Raw genomic sequence first — 21945 nt, forward strand, 5'->3', positions numbered from 1 at the left:
GCCAGAGGGTTATTGAAAGCGTCGGCGGCGCCTCGCGGGCGGGAGCAGAAGCGAATCACCGTTTTCAAAATAGAAATGACGCCGCGGGGCCTCTTGGGAGTTGTAGTTCTCGCCCGCAGCAGGCGGCGGTGTCACTTTGCGGCAAGGCGTAAAAATAGGTAAACGGCGCCCTTTTACCTCTCTCGTCACGACAGTGTGGACTGCGGCGGCGGCGTGGAATTCGGCGGGGAGGAGGGAAGGCGAAGTATTGGAGGGAATCGTGGCGCCCTGGTTGTAGGAGACCTCAGCACGGCGGGCAGCGGAGCCCCTGCCATTGGGCTGAGGGGGGAGGGGCAGCCCCTGCCATTGGGCTGAGGGGGGAGGGGCAGGGAGAGGGGGAGCCCCTGCCATTGGGCTGAGGGGGGAGGGGCAGGGAGAGGGGCAGCCCCTGCCATTGGGCTGAGGGGGGAGGGGCAGGGAGAGGGGGAGCCCCTGCCATTGGGCTGAGGGGGGAGGGGCAGGGAGAGGGGGAGCCCCTGCCATTGGGCTGAGGGGGGAGGGGCAGGGAGAGGGGGAGCCCCTGCCATTGGGCTGAGGGGGGAGGGGCAGGGAGAGGGGCAGCCCCTGCCATTGGGCTGAGGGGGGAGGGGCAGGGAGAGGGGGAGCCCCTGCCATTGGGCTGAGGGGGGAGGGGCAGGGAGAGGGGGAGCCCCTGCCATTGGGCTGAGGGGGGAGGGGCAGGGAGAGGGGGAGCCCCTGCCATTGGGCTGAGTGGGGAGAGGGGGAGCCCCTGCCATTGGGCTGAGGGGGAGCCCTTGCCATTGGGCTGAGAGGGGGAGGGTTCAGGAGGTTGAGTCTAGTGGGGAAAAGACATGGGTGATGGAGTAAATACAGCATTTTTTTGGGGAGGGGACTGGAAATCTCTTACAGCTCAGATATACATCCTGAGTTAGCATCCGCTTTAACTTTTAAAAACACGTGAGGTGGAATTTACAGTGAGCTGCCAGCAGACATCAGTGGGGAAGCTTGAGGGGTCTCTAACTACTGCCCCATCAAAATCAGGCCGGGGTCCTTTAGAGTGGTTGCTCGCTGTATGAGATCGCCTCCTGGAGGTGGCATCCTTACCTAAGACTTTTACTGATACCTGTTGGGTATCTGATTGCGGGAAAGTGGCGGCAGTGTGAGGAAACGGGCAACATGTCTTGGCAAGTTGGGAGCTGCCCTCAGCTCTCAGAATGAACTTTCAGGCCAGGCTTTTTGCCCGCTGTGGGGTCAGGTTGTTGTCTCAGTCCTGGAGTCTCTTCTCCCAGGCTGCAGAGGATATGACATTCGGAAAGATTCAGAAGGTCCTCTGTGTAGCAGAGAAAAATGATGCTGCCAGAGGAATTGCAGATATTCTCTCCAATAGCAGAATGAGGCGGGTAAGAGTAAAAGCAACGGTTTCTTTTTGAGTCACTTTCTAATGGGGCTTTGTTTCTCCAGCTACATAAACAATTTGTTAAGTGTACTTGCCAATCATTCAGTTGTTTCTGGGTTAATTAATTTTTTCTTAAAATAGATATAATGTAGTGGGGCTTCCCTATAGAGACTATTTATAGCTGATGATATTATTTTTATGAAAAGAAAAGGAGTACTTGTGGCACCTTAGAGACTAACACATTTATTAGTGCATAAGCTTTCATGAGCTACTATGCACTAATAAATGTGTTAGTCTCTAAGGTGCCACAAGTACTCGTTTTCTTTTTGCGAATACAGACTAACACGGCTGCTACTCTGAAACTTGTCATTATTTTTATGTGATCACATTAAAATGCAAGGCTTGCATTGTCTGCTTGAGCTCCCATTAGAGCTAGGAAATGTGCAAGCTGCATCCTCATTTTAGTGCCAATTTAAATCAGCCCTGACCTGCAGCACCTGTTTTGTTAGAACCGTGGGCCACTCTGCAGAACTCTACCAGTGCACTTCAATCCTTACATGCAACAGCTTGTGCTATTCCAGTCTCTGGCCTTTCCCAAACAGATTCCTACTGAAGATGAACTGTGCCAGGTTAGGTGAGGTGGACAAATGCATATTGGACAAGATGAGGCTGACAGCACCAGACTCATTTCCCCTTGTGACAGAAGCAATGTTGGAATTCTGTTCTTTAGTCCTAATCTTGGTTTCCAGATGCATAGAAATATGGACTGTGTCTTGTCTGTTTGCAGTGAGGTACTGCCTTGGTGAATTTTCTGCTGTCATTCCTAACTTGCAAGCTGTTGAATATATGAGAAATATTAGAATCTGAAACAGCCAGGGGCATCTTCTGCCATGTAATGCAATTAGTTTAGCAGGTCAAAAAATGCTGCTTCTTGCAATGCTGTTATTGCTTATCAAATTCCAGTGGCTTAAGTTTTTAACACAGTGAATATGATTTAATGGTTAGAGCAGAGACCTCAGTGTTCTGTTCCTGCTCTGCCATTGATATAAGGCAACACTTTCCTTTTTCCCCTTCCTGAGCAAGCTATACCCTTCTATACTAATACTCCAGTCATGCGTATTATCCCACCTCTGTGATGCCAACTATGTCATCGTTGTGTTGATTAACTGGCATTTCAAGTTCTTCCTGCTTATTCCCCATACTTCTCATATTAACATACAGATATCTAAGATACTGATTTGATTTCCCCTGTATGTTCTCTCTTGTCTCTCCCTTATCCTTGCTATAACAACCCATGCTCCTGCCAGATCCGACCCTCTTCCTAGGTCTCCATGTTTTTGACTTACCTATGGCCTTTTGTCATCTGCCTCTGTTGAACTTAGTTTAGAGCCCTCCTCACTAGGTTAGCCAGTCTGTATCCAAATATGCTCTTCCCTTTCCTTGATAGATGGACCCCATCTCTGCTTAGCAGTTCTTCTTCCCGGAACAACATCCCGTGGTCAAGGAAGCCATTGTTATGTGACAATGGTCAATTCATGTAATCTCTCAGTACCACAATCTACCCTTACGTAAAATAGATCTAATATCCTTACAGCAGGGTGCTGAGAGGCTTAATGTTTATAAAAGTGCAGGCAGATCCTAGGTTGAAAGATATGATAGAAGTAAAAAAAAATTGATTACTTGAGAATTGATGGTCTGACTCAATCTAGATAACGACATGCTTCCAAAGAAGATAATGTGAAATGTTTGGGCCCAATGTAGAAACTTCTACCAACCTTGATAAGTGGAGGATACACTTGGAACAGTGTGTGCTAAATTACGTGTCATTTTTGTAGGCTGACAGTTCATTGGAAACTTGGAATATTTTTCAGTCTTCATCCAAAGAGTTAAGTCTCAGTTGTGCCCCTGGCTAACTGAGTGACTTGTTCAATACAATATTCTTGCACCTATTTTCCATCTTGCATGTTTCTCAGGGGTGTTGTACAGTGCTCTGATGCTGTAAAGCACCATTAAGTGTCAAATGTTTCTATAAATGGCTGGTATCATTTCCGTCCAGTCTGCCTTTCCTCTAGATCTTACTTAAGTCACTGTAAAATGATTGCACACCTGAACACCAGCAGTCTGTTTTTCATTTGCTACGTATTTCCATGGTTTCTGCTATAGCTGTTTGTGAACGTTGATTTGGGTTGTTGGTTTTTTTTGTGGGGGAGCAATTTTTTAAATGTCTTTTCCATTTTTTGCCTAGAGAGAAGGGTTTTCCAAATTCAACAAGATCTATGAATATGACTATCATATGTTTGGCCAGGTAGGGTTCCATCTTTTCTTCATAACGCTCTATAACCCTTCTGGTTTAGGAAAACACAAAATGCTGATTGATTATCTAATGAAAACGTTAACCAAAATGGGACAGAATTCCGTATTCAGTAATGGAAATATCTGTGCAAAAAATGTGTATATGAAGAATGACCAAATTACTGAGAAATTGAGATCTCAAGTTTTCATTTGAACACGTAGGAGAAATGTCTTTCCCACTATTAGTGTCGTGCTGTCTTTATCTCCTACAGATATAGTATGGTTCATTGATTAAGGACCTGGTCAAAGAGTCAGGAGATCTGACTTCTATGTCTGGCTCTGCCACTGATCTCCAGTGTGGCCTGAAGTCACTTTACATCTTTTTGCCTTGGTTTTCCCATCTGTAAAATAGCATTCTGAGATCCACCAATGAAAAGCTCTGCATACATGCTAAGCATTATTAAGGCAAGGAGGCATTTTCCATCTGATCACTCATATATTCAGAATTCCCAGATTATATATATGATAATGTGTGTAAAATGCTCAGCTGTGGCTGGAAGGGAAAACTATTATGTCGGTAGAAGCAAGGCAGATATAATTGACTAGAAACTGATGTGTCTGATCCATCAAATGAGAGCGATGTGTCTGGAGCTCATGAACACCAACATAAGCAGGCTTTAGCAAAACATAGGCAACCGTTAGAAACTAATTGTCTTGATCCATTTCCTACAGAATGTTACTGTGGCGATGACCTCTGTTTCGGGACATTTGCTGGCTCATGACTTTAAGATGCCATTTCGCAAATGGTTAGTATCACTGATCTGAGAGAGCTGGTGACATGCTGCTTGTCATCTTTTTTTTATGCTGAGATGTGCAGTGCAATGAGCCTTTCAAGGTCAGCCTGTGGAACATAATTTATGACAATTAATGAACTGGCTAATGTGTATGTGTACCAGTGATAAGGACAGTAATACTGCCGCTAAAACCACCATTCTGGCTCTTCATCAGTACACCAATAAGAGATATAGAAATTATCAGGTAATCTCTTGTGAATGTTTTGATTTATTTTGTACGTTAAGTTGTACTGTTTATCATCTCTTCCCCAGGCATAGCTGCAACCCACTTGTACTCTTTGAAGCTGAAATTGAGAAATACTGCCCTGAAAACTTTGTGGATATTAAGGTCTGTGCTTTTAAAAGACTACCTGATACTCAAATATTAGGGACAGGTTCCACAAATATTGGTGCAGACAGAGAGAGGACTGGACCGCTGTCCATAACCTTTAGCTCTCTGGGACTGTAGCCAACATAAATATTTTCACTCACATTCTTCAGTCTATACATGCTGTCTGCCTTTGAACTTAGTTTCCTAGCCTAAGCACAATTAGTCAGTCAGGTCAAAGAACTGATTTATTTAAAGTAGAATCCACTGTGTAGGAATCAAGGTATTAATAGCCCCAGTTCCATCTAGATTACATTGGAAAGTCCTGTGTTTAATAAAACTTATTAAGGGACATAATCCAGATTTAGATATTGACTATTTCTGTATAAAATGAATGCAGATAAGTGAATATTTACTATAGTCATCAAAACCTGTTTGCTCACTTACTAGCCTCGTGAGATTCAAATCTTGTTCTCATAAATGGCCATGTGGAACTGCTCTCATACAGTGTTACTCCAGCACCCCTTTACAACCAGGAAATTAGTACAATACCTGAACATTCCCCTAATTATCTTAGGGAAAATTAATGAGGTCCTACTCTCTCTCTCTCTCTGGTGTGTTTTGTTTGAATAAAATTATATTTTAGCTGAAAATCTGCAGAACAGCCAGTGCAGTTAATTTCAGCTATATGCACAACAAAGAGGAGAAAGCACACAAATGGTGGTCTCATGTGCATGTACTTCTCTGCAGACAGTAAGGTTAAAATAAAATACAGCAGCATTACTCTGCGATATACTTGGAGGAATGGGATATGTTGCATGTAATAAAATGGAAAATCAGAACAATTCACTATAACATTTGTCGCTATGCATATGCATTCCATTTCAAGATCAAGTTAGACTGTTGACATTGCTGTTGGTGATTCGCTCCTGGACTAAATTAGATGGCATGATAAGCGACCTGCTGTCTCTCACGCTGTGCCATTCTCTCATCTCAGAAAACCCTAGAACGAGAAGCCCGGCAGTGCCAGGCTCTGGTGATCTGGACCGACTGCGATCGAGAAGGAGAGAACATTGGTTTTGAGATAATCCATGTTTGCAAAGCTGGTGGGTGAAGGACTTACTGTTTCATTCTTTGAAATGCTGACTAAAAAGATACCTTGTTCAACAATGTAACCCCAAAGGCTGCTGCTGAATGTTTGCAGTAGATCCAAGTAGAATGCACTGGCTGTGGTGTTGATTGTACCAGGTATGTGTTAATATAACACATTGCCAGCAACCAGGTTACATTTACAGTCCATTGATTTCAATGGTATCTTGGTGGGTGGAGGCAGCACAACTGGTATGGACAGGGTTAACGTTAGTGAGGGTTTTTTGTCCAACACATTTATTGCTGTCATAGCCAAAATATACAGCTTAAGTTGGACAGAACTTGCAGTCAAGGTGTAAAAGCTCGTCTTGGCTCTCCGTGGTACTGGTGGGTATCAGAAGTGAGCATAGAATTTTCTCTGCTGTATTGTAAATACATCTTTCTATCCATACAGTGAAATTCCATCTAGGATTGCTTAATTGTCACTGGGCCAGTTCGCTTCCCAGATAATGTAAAGAGATGAGATGGGGAGTGTGAATATAGTCACATTAAGATGACCCAGCAGAAGTAACTTAGGTTCTACTCTCTCCCTCTGTGCCTCTCTCTCACTGCCAGAGGTCTTGTCAGCACTTTTCCATTTATGTTATGATAACTCTAGGCCAGTTTTGGGAGCTGCAGACTACACTTGTGAGTGCAGAAGGGTGTCATTGGAAACATGGATCATCGTCATCTGGATCCTTTTGACTGCAAAGATATAAAAATGGCCCATACTTACTAGATGTGTGTTGTTTTTTGTTGTTTTTTTACTAGATTTACAAGAGTGAAATCAGTGAAACTTACTAGGACATTATAAAGCTTCAGTGGTCTAAAAAGGACTTTATTTTTGGACTCCAGATCAGCCTATATATGTCGTCTACCTTGAATGGGGTTACTTTGAAAGCTTAAACTGGTTCTACTATCGATAGTTTTAAAGGAAATCGCTGAGTATTCAGTCTCTGCCATTGGGTTGAAAATCATGTTTGATCCCCCTTTCTTGACAGTGAAGCCAAGACTTCAGGTGTTCCGAGCCCGCTTTTCCGAGATCACTCCTCGTGCCATAAGAGGAGCCTGCGAGAATCTTGTCCAACCTGATCAGAACATTAGCGATGCTGTGGATGTCAGACAGGAGCTGGACCTTAGGATAGGTACGAAGCTAGGGTTGGCAGTAGCTAAGTTTTTGCTGCTCTCTAAATCTCTCCTTTGAGGGATTCTGTAAAATTGCCCTGGCAGGTAATTGATTTTTGGGAGCGTTCATTGCTTTGCTATCAATATATAGCTCAACAAAGTGGAGGAGTTAAAGTATCTAAACTCCTTTAGGTTATTGTGTTAGTTCCAGGATAAAGAGCGGGCATCAACCTCTCCTTGTTTGTTCTTCCAAAGCACAGCAGGTGATAGTGGTTCAAAATTATCCATTTGCACATCCCTGTGACATGTGACAGAAATGCAAATGGACCATGCCTTCACTCAGTTGTTTCCAATAAAATAGTTGCTCTTTGAAGGAGCTGTTAGATTCTTAACTATTTATGTGACATTTGCTGGGCCTCTGCATTTCGAGTTAGTTGAGTAACAGAAACCAAGCTTGCAAGGTAGTGTGATTACTTTTTAAAATTATTATCCCAACTTTAAAATCCCTTTTTTGTTTTCTTCCAGGTGCTGCATTCACCAGATTCCAGACCCTAAGGCTCCAGAAGCTCTTTCCCGACGTTTTAGCCGAGCAGTTGATCAGCTATGGTAGCTGTCAGTTCCCAACTCTGGGATTTGTGGTAGAAAGATTTAAAGCCATCCAGGCCTTTGTTCCCGAAGCCTTCTATAAAATTAAAGGTATATTCTGGGATAATAGTGCAGTGCTCTCGGTGTCTGACAGGGTTCAGCGCTTTTGAAAAGGACACGAAACACGGCTTTACCCAAAAACATGAAAGAGGGAGATGTTTCTGTGTAATACACAAACATTGCTACAGATGTGTGATTTTTTTTTTTTCCCCCCCTTCCCTTGCCATGATCATTCAGCACAGTTTGGAAGGTTTCCCAAAAGTATGCGAGTTTTCTATGGCCCTCTTTCCTTACCTGTCTAGCCAGTGCAGTCTTACTTTGTACCATCTCTCTGATGTAGTGACCTCCTTTTCAATGCAGTGACCCATGAACATGAGGACGGCATGGTAGACTTCAACTGGAAGAGGAACCGACTCTTTAACCACACAGCATGCCTTGTCCTCTACCACATGTGTATGGAGGTAGGAAACCTTGTCAAATATATAGGGTCCAGCATCAAACAAGCATTTCTACCTCTTTCCTTCTGGTTGGCAAAAGCATTAGACAGCAGCTGATGCCTCATGAGAACCTTTGAACAGCACTCCATATAGACACTTCAGTTTGATTTTCCTTTCTGCGTGCTCTGTGCTTAGGATCCAGTGGCCACTGTTATCGAGATTGGGAGCAAACCGAAGAGCAAATGGAGGCCCCTGGCACTAGACACTGTGGTATGTTTGATACGATGATGCTAAAAAGTTTTTTTTTTTTTTTTTAAAGGAGCATTGAATATAAGTTTTAGTGACTGTTCAGGTTTGTGCGGCAAATGTTCCCATTCTTCCGTCTCTTTACGACACAGGAACTTGAGAAGCTGGCTTCCCGCAAGCTAAAAATAAATGCCAAAGAAACTATGAAAATAGCAGAAAAGCTCTACACTCAAGGGTAAGAATTTCAGACCTGGATGTGCTGGAATTAAATACCTTTTAGAGAACAGCAGACCTTTAATCAAAAATGGGACGAGCCCACAAGAGGAACGGAGACTGGTTAGCATCCAGTGTGGTTATTCGTTTTTCTTTTTGTCTCTAAGGTACATAAGCTATCCCCGAACTGAGACCAACATTTTCCCCAAAGACCTAAACCTCACCTCTTTGGTACAACAGCAGACCCAAGACCCCAACTGGGGAGCCTTTGCACAGGGGATTCTAGACCGGGGTGGGCCAACCCCTCGGAATGGGACCAAATCCGATCAGGCTCACCCTCCCATTCACCCCACTAAACATACATGTAACCTGCAGGTGAGTCTAACATAGAGCGGAGTTGAGTCACTAGCACGATTTCTGCTATTGACAATGCACCTTATCAGTGACTGGGTAACATGGTGATTCTAGCAGACGGGCTTGCTGTGCATATATTAGCAAATTGAATTAGACTTTCCATATCTTCAAAAGTGGGTTTATCTCCTGAAAGAGCCTTTCTACAATATGCTACCCTGATCATAAATGTTTCTGCACAGAAACCTGGCTGGAAAATATTAGGTGCTATAGAAAATCGAAGCTGGAAATATGCACCTCTTACCCACTTCCAAGCTTTGACATTTGAAGTCCACATCAGATTTTCAGTGGAGGTTCTCTTTGCTTATCCTAAAACTGTTGACTGCCCCTAGTTACATTTCCTCTTTAGTCCCAGCACAGAGGAGATGCTGCTTTCAGTCCATACTGGATCTTTTCCTTATAGACACTTTTTTTTTTTTTTAAAGGCATAGGGACCTAAACCACTTGACAGCCTGAAGCAAGCGATGTTTCAAAGTTATGCTTCGTGTCTGAGGGGGGAAGTTATTATTATAATACTAAGATCCCTTTCATGGAAAGATCTTAGTTCTTAACAGAGGTGTACAAGTACCGATTAGATGTACTTTATGGGTGGGAAAACAAAAGCACAGAGGCTAAATGACTTGCCTAATGAGGTTAGTGGTATAGCTAGGAATAGAACCCACATCTCTTGACTCTTAATCGCTTGCTCTGATCTGCACTTCTAGTGGATTCCTCTTGATGTCTTCACTTCTGGTCCCAAGGGACTTGCATTCTGAAAGAGGGCTCTTAAACCTATATTTGTGCGAGTGTGGTGTCCTTTATTTGGAGGAGACTCCTGACCCTCTTCTCTTCATGTGCGGTTTTAGGGGAATGAACAGCGACTATATGAGTTCATTGTGCGTCACTTTTTGGCTTGCTGCTCCCAGGATGCTAAGGGACAAGAAACAACTGTGGTGATTGACATTGCTAATGAGCGATTTGTTGCTCATGGGCTAATGATCCTGGCCAGAAACTATCTGGATGTCTATCCTTATGAGAGGTGGAGTGACAAGGTAACCATCTTGATCAAAGTGTATGGGAGATGGTAAATTGGGGAGGGGTCATTACAAGATGCAACTGGGTTTAATGTGACTCAGTAGTTAAGCTTGCCTTGGCTGATGTGTAAACACTTAAGGGCCAAATTCTGCTGTCAGATTACCTGCAGGACTTCCACTGAGAACTCCCTTGTTCCAATTGTTGTTCTACCCAGAGGTTCATCTCTCACTTGAAGACCTGCAGCTCATTTTGGCAGTTTGATTGCTCAATTCCCTTCCCCCTCCCCCATTTGACCTCCCGAGGAAGGGACCCTGTCCCAGGTCTGCATGAGGACCTGATGGTTTGCTTTGTGCAAACTTGTTGGTGCTTTCCTTCACTTGCTGAAAGAGGTCACTGTTGAACAATGCTGGGCCCACTTTTTCTTCCCAGACATTGAGCACGCTACGCTCAAAACCTGGAGTAAAAGCTGTTAAGAAAGTTGAACAGCAGTATAACCAAGTAGCTGTGCTTGACCAGTTTGTTGGGAAGACAAGGTTGTTGAGAGAGGAATGTCTCCATGCTAATTCTTTAAGTGAGCAGTCTGCTTCAGGGTCTAAGGACAAATTTGGTTACTGATGTTTCAGAGCAGAACAGTTGTATGGCTGAATGGTTAAGGATGTAGGGGAAAGCAAGCAAACTCTCACCCTCAAACTCTTTGGATTTGTGTGGTATCTCTTTAAGACAGAGTCCAGCCTTGGAATTGATAGCTGTTATGAATCTAAAAACTGGTGAACAGGCTCCTGTCTCTGTTCCCCAGGGAATGAGACACGAGTCTCCTGCAGAACAGTACAAGGCAGTACCCCTAGATCCATGCCTCTTTGGATTTTTAAATTCTATCTTAAACAAATGTTGCAGAACGTTGTTTCGTTGGAGTTTGTACTTCTCTCGGTCCTTCAGGTTCTCCCAGTGTATCAGAGGGGGTCTCGCTTTCAGCCCACCACAGTGGAGATGGTGGATGGGGAGACCAGCCCACCCCAACTCCTCACGGAAGCTGATCTCATATCACTCATGGAGAAACATGGCATTGGTCAGTATTTGCATCAAATGGGACTGTGACACCTCATGCTGTCTTTAGCAGAATGGAGTTTGTATACCTCTTCCCCCTTTCATGATCCTCTGTTTTTTCCACCAAATGCATCCGATGAAGTGAGCTGTAGCTCACGAAAGCTTATGCTCTAATAAATTTGTTAGTCTCTAAGGTGCCACAAGTACTCCTTTTCTTTTTGCGAATACAGACTAACACGGCTGCTACTCTGAAATCTGTTAAATCTGTAGCTGTAATGGTCTCTCTCTTCCACCAGGTGGAGAATTCTCTAAATACAACTGATACAAGATAAGACATTGTGTGGACACTTGCATTCCCAAAGTAACAGAAGGGGGAGGATCTAAAGGCCAAGTCTGGAGTGTGTATAGGACTCTGCAGGTTGCAGTTTAGCTCACTGGAGATACAACTTTACTTCCCATCTCAGTCTGTTTAGGGCCCAGTTGTCCCTCCCAGGCTCCCTTACAATTGGCATTGGAGTCAGTGGGAGTTGAGGGCAGCATGGGCCTGCACTTGCCCATTGTGATAAATTTGTGCCTGTCTTTAGCATCCCATGTCGCTGCATTAGTAAATACCAGCTTGTAGAGCCCTGATGGTTTGTTCATGCCAGCTATTAAATGACTGCACAACCGCTTTCAGGGACTGATGCCACTCACGCCGAGCACATCGAGACCATCAAGTCACGGATGTACGTGGGGCTTACTCCAGATCAGAGGTTCCTTCCGGGGCACTTGGGCATGGGGCTGGTAGAAGGTAAGGATGTTGATTGTAGTTAGGAGGGCTAATGCCTTCGCTATCCCTTCCTTTCACTTAAAGCAAGGTATCTTTCCTCAGGCTACGATTCCATGGGCTACGAGATGTCAAAACCTGACCTTCGAGCTGAGCTGGAGGCTGATCTGAAGCTGATTTGTGAGGGGAAAAAGGACAAATTTGTAGTGCTGAGGCAGCAGATTGAGAAGTACCAGAAAGTCTTCACTGAAGCCGTGGCCAAAGCCAACAAGTGAGTATCAGAAAAACCCATGCAGTCTCCCAGAACAGCAGCCAGGAAAGTGGAGGACTTAGCTTCATGTCTGGGGCTCTGATCACGTCAGAGCTTATTTCCATGACATGTGCATAGGTGTTTCCAAGAGGAGGCATGGAGTCTGAATGCTGATGCTGTGTGTCTGGTGGGCAGCTGCAGAGCTGGTGTCAGAAGGTGCCAGTCTGTGCTGACCTTTGGAGTTGCACCCACACCATGACTGAAATGGACGCATTTTTATCCTCATGACATTCCTAAATGGACTTATTGTGAAGTTCACTGGAGGCCAGCTGTGGGAGCAGCTACTCGCCCACCATCTCCATCGAATGGAGAATGGGAACAAATGTAAATGCTCATGGCAGAGGGAACCAATGTGACTGTGTGTGTTTCTTTCCAGGTTGGATCAAGCTTTGTCTCAGTATTTTGGAGAAGTAACGGCACTTGCGCAGCAAGAGGAGATCTATCCAGCAATGCCCGTTTCCATTCGGAAATGTCCACAGTGCAACAGTGACATGGTCCTGAAGAGCAAGAAGAATGGCGGGTCAGTGATATCTGTTAAGCTGATGACAGCTCGGTGTGTTGATGTTGTGTGGCTCCCTTGTAGCTCAGTGTAGGGTAGAGCACTCACCCAGCCCTTCTCCCCCTCACAGGGCATCAAAGCTACAGTGACAAGGTGTGTGGTTATGCCACCTGCCCTGTGCCTCCAGGCCACTGGGCATAAGGCCAAAGTTCAGATGCCATGAGCGGTAAGAGCTGTGCATACCCAGTTGAGCTGCAATTCTGGAAGCACATGATAGTTTTTATAAAACAGCCTCATTATGCTTGTCTTTAACAGTGGGTTGCTGAACCTTGGCCCATAAGGTGCTGCAGGTGCAATGGCTGATGAGTTCTCTTGATTATTCTTCTTCCTCATACTAACCTTTTACTCCTCCACAGCTTTTATCTGGGCTGCATGAACTATCCTAACTGTAAAGCAGCTGTGTGGTTTCCTGAATCTGTGCTGGAAGTCAGCAAGGATGACAGTGTTTGCGCTGTGTGTAAACCCCATCCGGTTCATAGGTGAGTATTGTTCCTTACATATGGACACACACAACTGCCCTGTAGAATGTACTGGTCAGCCATGGTGGTCTACACTACTCTGTAGGACTCCATATCCAGTTTTTGAGCAGGGCTGGGATTGCTACAGAGACAGCACATCCAGTCCCGGGACGGTCTGAGGAGGATGATTCATCTGGCTATGGTCGCTTTAAAAGCAACATTCACTGACTTCCAAAGCAGTGCAGTCCATTCCTCCTAGACTGGAAGAATGATAGGTGCAGCAGGAGGGCAGGTAGAATAGAATAAGCATGGTGGGACCTCCATGTCTTTGCTGGAACCTTGAGGATCAAGAGGGGGAGAACTCTGATCTGAGATATGGATTTTAATTTTTCATTTAGGCTGAAATTTAAGTTCAAGCGAGGTAGTGTCCCACCCCTGCTGCCACTGGAATTTGTTGGCTGTATTGGAGGTTGCGATGAGATGTTGAGAGAGATCTTGGACCTGAAATATTTACAAGGACCATCCAGACCGGTACAGTCAGTCAACCCGCCAGCTAACTACCTACAAGTCAACCAGTCCCTTAACCGCATGGCCAGTTATGAGAATGGTCACGTGAGGCCTACCACAAACCCTGGTGTAGCAAGGGCACCCAGAGCTGCTAGTCATCCAGCTCCTGCTGCTGCTGAGAACAATGCAGTGGTGTGCAACTGTAGGGAGGAGGCAGCATTGCTCACGGTGCGTAAAGAAGGGCCAAACCAGGGCAGGCAGTTCTATAAATGCAGTGCCGGCAGCTGCAACTTCTTCCTCTGGGCCGATCAACAATCAGATGATGGAAACAGCGTAACCCACAGGAGCTTTGCTGCACCCCCTGATTCCTTGGGTGAGAGGCCTCCAGGAAGTTTCGGGAGCCTTGGAGGAGGAAGAGGTCTGGGCCGCTATGGAAGCAACGATTTTGACTCGGGAGGAGGGGGCGGTGGCACGATGTGTAAGTGCAATCAGCCGGCCATCACACGCACCGTTCAAAAGGAGGGACCCAATAAAGGGCGTCAGTTCCACACGTGCCCAAAGCCGAGAGAGCAGCAGTGCGGCTTCTTCCAGTGGGTGGATGAAAACGTGGCCCCAGGTGAGGATGGGCTTGTGCTCGGAGTTGGGGTTTGGGTGGGATGTAATGGCTGGGGGTTGTGTGTTAAAGCTGAACTGAAGGGAGATATTGGGCACCCCTCAGGCATCATCTTCAAAAACTTCAGATAAAAACAGGAAAAGGATTGCAGAGCTACAGAACTTGACAGAGGGACTCGGGCTGCTGTAAGGTAACTCGTCTGAAATGCATTAGATGTGTCCTTTAAAGAACTGTCCATTTAGTCTAAAAATCTTACCTGGTTCTTTGTAACAATAAGGAAACTCAGAAGTCTGTCTTAAATTGCTGTCCCTTTGACTGAGCTAGAGCAGGGTATGTGACAGGTACCCAGATGCAATTTAGTCCGGAACCGATTTATTCAGGTAACGGGACCTCTCACGGCTAGCTGTGGTAAGCTGAGTGGATATTCATTTCAAAGGCACAGTTCAATGCACAGAGCTCTTGACCTTTCCTAACCTAAACTTCATCAGTTTGGGAATGTGCTGTCAGCTGGAAATACCTGTTTTCAGGAAATCTGTTACTGAGTGGGTGAGAACTTGAAAAGGGGAGTGAGCATCAGTTTGGTGCTTCTGTGCCCGCTGCTGGCACTGGAGCTGCACTTCATCCCACCACCTCAGTTTAAGCTCCATTAAATGTGGATCATCCTCCCTCTTGTATTTCTAATTAATGGAAAGAGCTAAAACTGCCAGGTAGGGCAGCATCAAACCTTCCTCCAAGGGACAACCGAGGGAATCAAATGTTAATGGGATACAGTTGGCTATTTTTAAAAACCTTTTAAATCCTATCTGGAATCCTTTTATTCCTTTATTTTTTTTAAAAGGAAGGGTTTTTTTCCGGTTCCCTTTTATTCCTAATGGTCTCTTCAGCAACAGAGAAACTAACCATATAGGGGGGGAATGGTGAAAGTGACTATTCCTGGAGTGCTGGCAAATTACAAAATAGGAGGAGCTGAAAAAAGATGTTTGTACAATTCATTTCACTTATAATAGGTACAGAAAGCTTTTTTTTAAAGGGACTCAAGTATTTAATGTGACCCTTAAATATCCAATTTTTTTTTTAAGCAAACTTAGGGGAGAAAAGTGAAATTAGCTAAAGTCAAGTCGACCATATTATTTTTGCTGTTTACAGTTTGGACTTTGTATAGTTTAAACTAACTACTGAGGTAGCTTCCAATTTTGATCTCGTGCACTAGCCCAGAGCTGCAAGATGCTGCCTGAGAGCATATAAATCCAAACAGGACAGAACCATCTTTAATTTCTTTGAGTAGTGGGATTAATAAAACATTTAAATGGACCCAAATTCCCTGGGCATGTCCCCTGCATCTAGACTTGTCATTCTTCCCCTATTTCTGTGGCTCACATGGTGTTAAACTGCTTAGAACCAACTCTCTCTCTCTTTCTCTGTAGGAACTGCTAGAGCCTTCTCTTCAAACCAATTCAGGAGCGAAGGGCACTTAAGAGGGTCAGGAAGCAAAGCTAAAAGACCAAGTAATCTCTCTTCTGAAAAAGGACCTACTCCCAAGAGACAACGGACGTGTGGCATTTGCCACCAGCTTGGTCACACCAGGAAGACATGTCCTCAGGACCACTGAGGAAGGACAGTATATGGGATGCTCTTGAAGGAAACGCTGAAAAAGCCAGTCCTGAACTGCTCCAGGAGTGGCTGGCTGTAGAGATGCAGTGGATTTTAAAAGCAGAATGTCTCTGGGGCTTGTGTTCAAACCACTTCCTGGAAATGCTGGCTAAAGCAGGTCTGCCCTTGGTGGTGACCAGCACCCTCAACTATTCCTTGGGAAGTTTAATTCTGACTTATTCAGACACTGGGCTATCTTCTAAAGGAGGCTCAACTACTGCTGCCATTCCTTGGTTTAGTATTGTGTGAGCTATTTTGTAAACACAGGCAGCGTGTTTAGAAACCCAAAAGACTAGGTCCCTTCTCAGATAAAGCTTTGGACAAAAATACAGCTGGTTGTTGGAGTGAGAGGCTTTTCGCAGAGCTGCAAACCCCAAATCTCTCCACAGCTGCTATTCTCCAAGGCCCTTATGTCTAGGAAATAGTGGGGGGCTAAAAAGAGTAACACTAAAGGAATTGAGGAAATCTGGAGCAGCTGCTGTGGTTTGTTTGCAGACCAGCATCATCCCCAACTGCTCTCTGTCCAGGAAAACATCTCTGTTGATGGTTGTGAAACAGTTTTTCTGGCTTTTCACAGGGTGGGATTTGATATTTTAAGTTACCCTTCCAGCTTAGGGTTAGTCAGTCAGTATTCCCTTACATCCCTGACTCTTGCTTCCAAAAGAGAATTAACAGCAGAGAAAGTAAAGCCTCAATCCCTTGCCCTGGAGAGAGAGCTTAGTGCAAGTGCTCAAACCTGAGAACCTTCACTTAGGCTGATATTGAATTTAGAATCCAGCTACTCCTTGGCCACTGTGAGCAAGGGAACTTAATGAAGCTGCTAGCTAATGCAAGTTATTTTGGTCAGATTGGTGTGCCTTTTAATAAAAAGGAGAACTCTTTATTTTACTTAAGCTCTGTTTTAAATTATGCCCAGGAATGGTGTCACTATCTCCCCCTCATTACTGCCTCTTGTCTAAGTGGACTGTAGGCTCAGCTGAAAACTCTCTTCCTAAAAGCAGCTGTTTCCACCACTCCCCACCTAAGCTATTCACAGGAACAATGTGGCCACTTGCTGGGCAGTAAATCCAGGAGCTTTATTTAGAAGTGATCTGCAAAAGAAAAAAAGCCTGAACTTGTTCCCTGCTTGCTGCTTTATTGCATCTTCCACACTCTAAAGAATTAACAAAATGTCGTTTACAAGCAGTTGAAAGTTGAATGAAAGGGGATTCTGAGTCTAACTATTCTTCCTTCCTTCCTTCCTCCAAACTGTTAAAAGGTGTTAAGTTTATTAGTCTGTACATGATCACCTGCAAAACAAGAGTTGACTTGATATTGCTCAGGAAAGTAGGAGTTCAGACTGCCTTTAAACTAGGCTTATATGCCCTTTTCTGCTGTGATGTATAAAGTCCTTTAGCCTCAACATGCAGCTTTCCTGTACCTCTGAAGACTCCCTCCACCCCCTCTGGTAGTTAGTGGAGCTGTTTAGAAGAGAGCCTTGACTTCCCTTTCCTTAGCAGGCACTGCAACTGGAGCTCTAGAAATACAGAAACAGGAATCCATTTGTTAGTACAGAAAAGAGGCTGAAGGTTCAGCAGACAGGAAGGAAAGAAGCAAAAATACTTGCTAGATGTGACTTGAGTCAGAGAAGCTGATCTGATCAGTTATAGGTAGTCCTGGTCGCATTGTGCTCACCCAGGAACTGGGGAGTAACTACTGAAACCCATAGAGTTCATCCTCAGAGAGCCAGTCCCATTTTAAAATGCTTGAGGATGAGGGCAGGGGAAGTGTCCTTCCTCAAACTGAATTATAGCAACTTCCCCACCTGCAGACAACTTTGCAGTAATTCTCCTGGGATCAGGGCAAAATACAAAGTAAGGTCAACAGAAATACCATGTAACATTCCATTTTACTTCTGTCCCTCACTCCTACTGTTAGGAGCAGCTGTGGCCTAAAAATACATCCCAGACCTGCTGGCTAAAATCAAAGGATTAAAAGAGGCTTTGTAGGGCAAGCATTGAGCTGGCTGAACACTGTAGCAGAACTTTAGTCAGCACTATTATAACTACGGTAGCAGTAAGCTAGCTGCAGCCTATTCAACCCACAGAAGCAAGCCTCTGCTGCTTATTGCCACACAGTTAAAACATGCACAGCATGATCTCTTATCAGTTTCACCGGACAACACAAAGTGTGGTTTAAAGATAGTGTCCCCATTTGGCCAGCCAAGTACTTCAATTGTCAGAGCATTCAACTAAATGGAATAAACTAAATAATAAATAAACTAAACTAAATACACACATTCAACTAAATGGAATGTAATAGCGAGCGCAGACTGTTTTGAAACTCTAGTAGCACGTATAGGAATCTTGTTTTCCAGGAAAACTAAGGCAGCAAGAAATGCCTTTTACACTACAGGTCATCGTGAAATAGAATTAAAGGCCCGAGCCCCTCAACTTGAACTGCCTGAGTGAAATCTCCCCTCAGTGTGAAATTTGTGAAGGGGCTGGGGGAGAGTGATAGAGTTGAACTATCTTTAAAGGAGCAGGGAGTCATCCTCTGGTAGCGAGGGCCATAAGTACCCAGATAGGCAGAGCCAATGCTGTTATCCAAACACAAGACACCCATTCCGCAGTGAGGTTTTATTCTCATCACTAACATGGTTTAGTGCCTACAGATCAAGTAGTCTTCAGATTAGAGGAAATCACAGTGCACTGAGAAATAGATTAGTTTTCTCTGCAGAGATGGTATTTTGTGTTTGGGGGGGGGGGGGGAAATAAACACCAGTAGATACTCACATTAAAAGGCTACAGGTTTATTTTCCACCCATAGTGTGCAAAACAGGCATGATTCTTAATTCACAAGAACAGTCAGAAAATGTATTTCTAGTATTTGAAATAGAGCTGGTACCAAAGTAAATCTCTGAGCAGCACTACAAAACCAACTCATTCTCAACAGGAAGACAAACATAAAATCACTTCAGCTCTTGCTGACAGGAAGCCTTCTGCTTAAAGCATTGTCCCCATCCTGCCCCTTTCTGGGGGTAGAGTCTTACTGGTGACCTAGAAGGGGCAGGATAGCTAGATAGCAGAAAAACATGCATAAAATAGTTTAATCTGAAAAGCTGGAGTGGGGACTGTCAACATGATTCATTTTAAAGCAGAGGGGAACTTGGGGACGACAGCAGTAGCTACAGCAGTGTCCTATCTTGCAGCTGGGCTACCATCTTTTGTGTCCCCACAGTTGTAGCAAGATTCAGGATCACTTAGTTCCATCTATACTGAAAAGCTTTTGTGGAAACAACCCTGTACCACCCTTAATCCCGCTGAAGTTTGTAGCAAAAAGTGCATAAGGAGGGAGAGTGAAAACAAAAAAAAGACTCCTCACAATCACGTCCTGAACCCCTAGTATTGGAGCTCACATTAACAGAACGAGCGACACCGATTAGATGTAGCTTGTCCTGTTGGGCAGCTGCACTCGTAACACTGAAAGTGCGTCAGGAAAAAGCAGATGGGAGCTGACTGGCTATGGCAATATCCTGTGATGCATGATCAGTTGATACTGATTCTCTCCTCAGGCCTGTCCCTTCATGCTGCCAACATCCTGGGTTTGCAAATACATACCAGGTTCCAACACCACCCCCTAAGAAGTTGAGTCTGGCACTTTAAGAGTGAATTTTGTGCTTGAGAAAGGGGCTGGATTGAGAGCCCTGAAGACAAGTCCAGTTTATACACAGCCAAGGTACAGGACAAGCAGTGGCAGTGTAAGGTTCGCCACACTCACCAGGGTCTTGGTCTGCAGGGCCTACCTCCAGGAACAAGGGGAAGTTCAGTTTCCAGGCCCATTCGATACTGGGCCTCATCACACTAAAGTGCCAAACGTGATGGCAGTTTGGTAGGGACACTAGTTCACTAGGAATTGGACGGAGACCAAACTCACTTCACCCAGGCCTCACTACTCAATAGATGGTACCTGACTTCTTGCGACTACAGCCATGGGCTGGATTGGAAGTGGCGAGACCTGGTGGCGATAGGCTCCAGATCCCATTTCCCATCCCTTTACTCAGGCACCTGGTGTCAAAAAAGTGAATACTTCGTTCACTAAGTGCAAGGATTTCACCTGGTAGCGACTAGGAAGTAGAAGCTTTGCAATCCACTCAGAGGTGGATGCAGCGAAGCGCAAAAAAAAAACCCTACAATCAGGATCTCCCAGGCTCGCAATTCATTTATCCGCACGTTCCTGCCACAAGAGGTCTGGCTGAGATACAGCACTGTAGAGTGCATACCCCATCTCATCTATCTCCTCTTCCAGCAGCTCGCAGAACAAGTTAATCTGACTATTGAAATAGCAGGGGAGGAAGCCTGCCTCCAGATAGCCAACCAACGATTCGAGCACCTGCTGGAACCTCGCAGCCAGGGCCTCCTCTGTCCAGTCTGATTCAGTTTCACTCAGGTGGAGGAGGACATGAGTCAGGTGACTGCCAGTCAGTTTGCTCAAGAAGGGATGGTTTTTACAGACACCTTTTAGGATTTTGAGGCAGCACCGCCTGGCTCCAGCGTCTGCAGCATCCAGATCTTTAAGCTTGGAGACCTCTGACCTATAAAAGCTTTGTCGCCAGAGGTTTCCCACAAGTCCTTTTGGAGGCTTGGCAAGAAGAACCTTATCCCCAGCTTCTGTCACTGGGCAGAGGGTTATGTTCAGCTGGGTCTCGTAATGTGTAACCTCCAATTTCAGCTCCTCAGAAGCCACCACGGGTCTGATGAGGCACTCCAACATGCTGCCTATGGCAGGCCAGTTGACTGAGGCCACCAGCATTTTATGAAGCACCTCATTGAGCACGTTGGAGGAGAGGTACCCGCCCACTATGAACCTGTCCCAAGGGCTGCTCCCGCGAGGGAAGTACTCCAGGTCAGTCCGCCTGATCATCCAGAACTGGGGGTCTTGTACGATGGTGTCCTCTCCTGGGATGAGGCTCCAGAGCGTGGTTTCAAATACCAAGGGCAGCATGAAGCAGACATGGTCAGCAACAACAACCTGGAGGTCATCGCAGAGGGAACCACTGAGGAACATGCTGCCGAAGGGCAGTTCTGGGCACTTGTTTTGCAGGAAGCTCTGCAGTTCAATGCAGATGTCCTTTGCCAGCTGCTTACCAAGGGCCATGTCCGTCTCTGGGATGGTGACATGGTTTCTGTAGTAAGAGAGGAGTTTCTCCTGGAATGTGAGACAAAGCAGAGTCCTGGATTCTTCTTGGGGAGTCTCCGGGGAGGTGGGATGGCCATGAGGCTCAGCTGCTGGAAAGGGAATAAAGAGATGTATTAGAGAGTCAATGCTTCCAGAGGGGGCACTGTAAGTACAAAACATAATGATCACAATCATCAGAGCTGGAAACCAAATCTGTACTCAGAACAGCAACAGCACGAGCAGGGGCAGTGCCAGATTCCCCCATGCCAGCTGCATCCAACACGTCTCACTCCTGACCTGGAAGGATCATTAAGGCTTTAGCTTGATATCCAGGGTCATCCAATCCTTGGCCTCTCAGCTGAGATTGCCAGCAAAGTACCAGCGAATGCTCTGCAGTTACACAGCACCTTTCACTCAAAGATCACAACTAAGCCCTGTGACCATGCTGGGACAGGGACTACCCTCATATGTCAGACTGAAAACCACAGTAGGAAAGACTTTGTGACTTGCCCTGGGTCATCAATTCAATGCCAAAGATGGAAATGAGATCCAGGTCTCCTGACCCAATCTGGTCCTTTAGAGACGCAGGGTACATCTGCCTGCCATAAGAGACATGCAGCTGGCTTGGGTCAGGTTCACGCTATGGGGCTATAAAATTGCAGTGTAGATGCTTGGGCTTGGCCTGGAGCCTGGGCTCTGGGACCCCAAGAGGGAGGACGGTTTCTGAGCCCGAACCTCTACTCTGCAATTTTATAGCCCCAGGAGCCTGAGTCAGTTGGCCCCTGGGTCTTTTATCACAGCACAGATGTCCCC

The 21945-nt window shown here is 45.4% G+C and overlaps 2 protein-coding genes across 7 annotated transcripts in view; one reads left to right on the forward strand and one right to left on the reverse strand.

The window, feature by feature from the left end:
• The first annotated feature begins 1 nt into the window (after position 1).
• On the forward strand, positions 2-16863 carry TOP3A (DNA topoisomerase III alpha). Of its 3 annotated transcripts, none has more exons than XM_038419009.2 (19): positions 2-158; positions 3642-3701; positions 4421-4494; positions 4795-4870; positions 5847-5955; positions 6979-7122; positions 7628-7798; positions 8108-8208; positions 8380-8454; positions 8583-8665; positions 8811-9018; positions 9900-10085; positions 11005-11134; positions 11789-11902; positions 11984-12149; positions 12565-12708; positions 13104-13226; positions 13604-14328; positions 15750-16863. In XM_038419009.2, the coding sequence occupies exons 2-19, from the start codon at positions 3690-3692 to the stop codon at positions 15932-15934; spliced, it is 2826 nt and encodes a 941-aa protein (XP_038274937.1). In that variant the 5' UTR covers positions 2-158; positions 3642-3689; the 3' UTR covers positions 15935-16863. The 3 variants fall into 3 exon arrangements, with proteins under 3 accessions (XP_038274937.1, XP_038274936.1, XP_043349559.1); XM_038419008.2 differs by lacking the exon at positions 2-158 and adding an exon at positions 601-1400; XM_043493624.1 differs by lacking the exons at positions 2-158; positions 3642-3701 and adding an exon at positions 803-1400.
• MIEF2 (mitochondrial elongation factor 2) overlaps positions 6517-21945 on the reverse strand; it is a 23286-nt gene continuing 7857 nt past the window's right edge. For 2 of the 4 annotated variants that reach the window (XM_038419013.2, XM_038419014.2), the window contains exon 4: positions 18746-21242. In XM_038419013.2, the coding sequence (XP_038274941.1) occupies positions 20173-21242 (1070 nt within the window). In that variant the 3' untranslated portion in view covers positions 18746-20172. Of the gene's footprint in view, positions 6531-16986; positions 16997-18745; positions 21243-21945 lie in introns of those variants that run through there. The other 2 variants (XR_006274666.1, XM_038419016.2) reach the window with 2 other exon arrangements.

The sequence above is a fragment of the Dermochelys coriacea genome, chromosome 10 (genome assembly GCF_009764565.3).
Source record: "Dermochelys coriacea isolate rDerCor1 chromosome 10, rDerCor1.pri.v4, whole genome shotgun sequence".
NCBI lineage: Eukaryota > Metazoa > Chordata > Testudines > Dermochelyidae > Dermochelys > Dermochelys coriacea.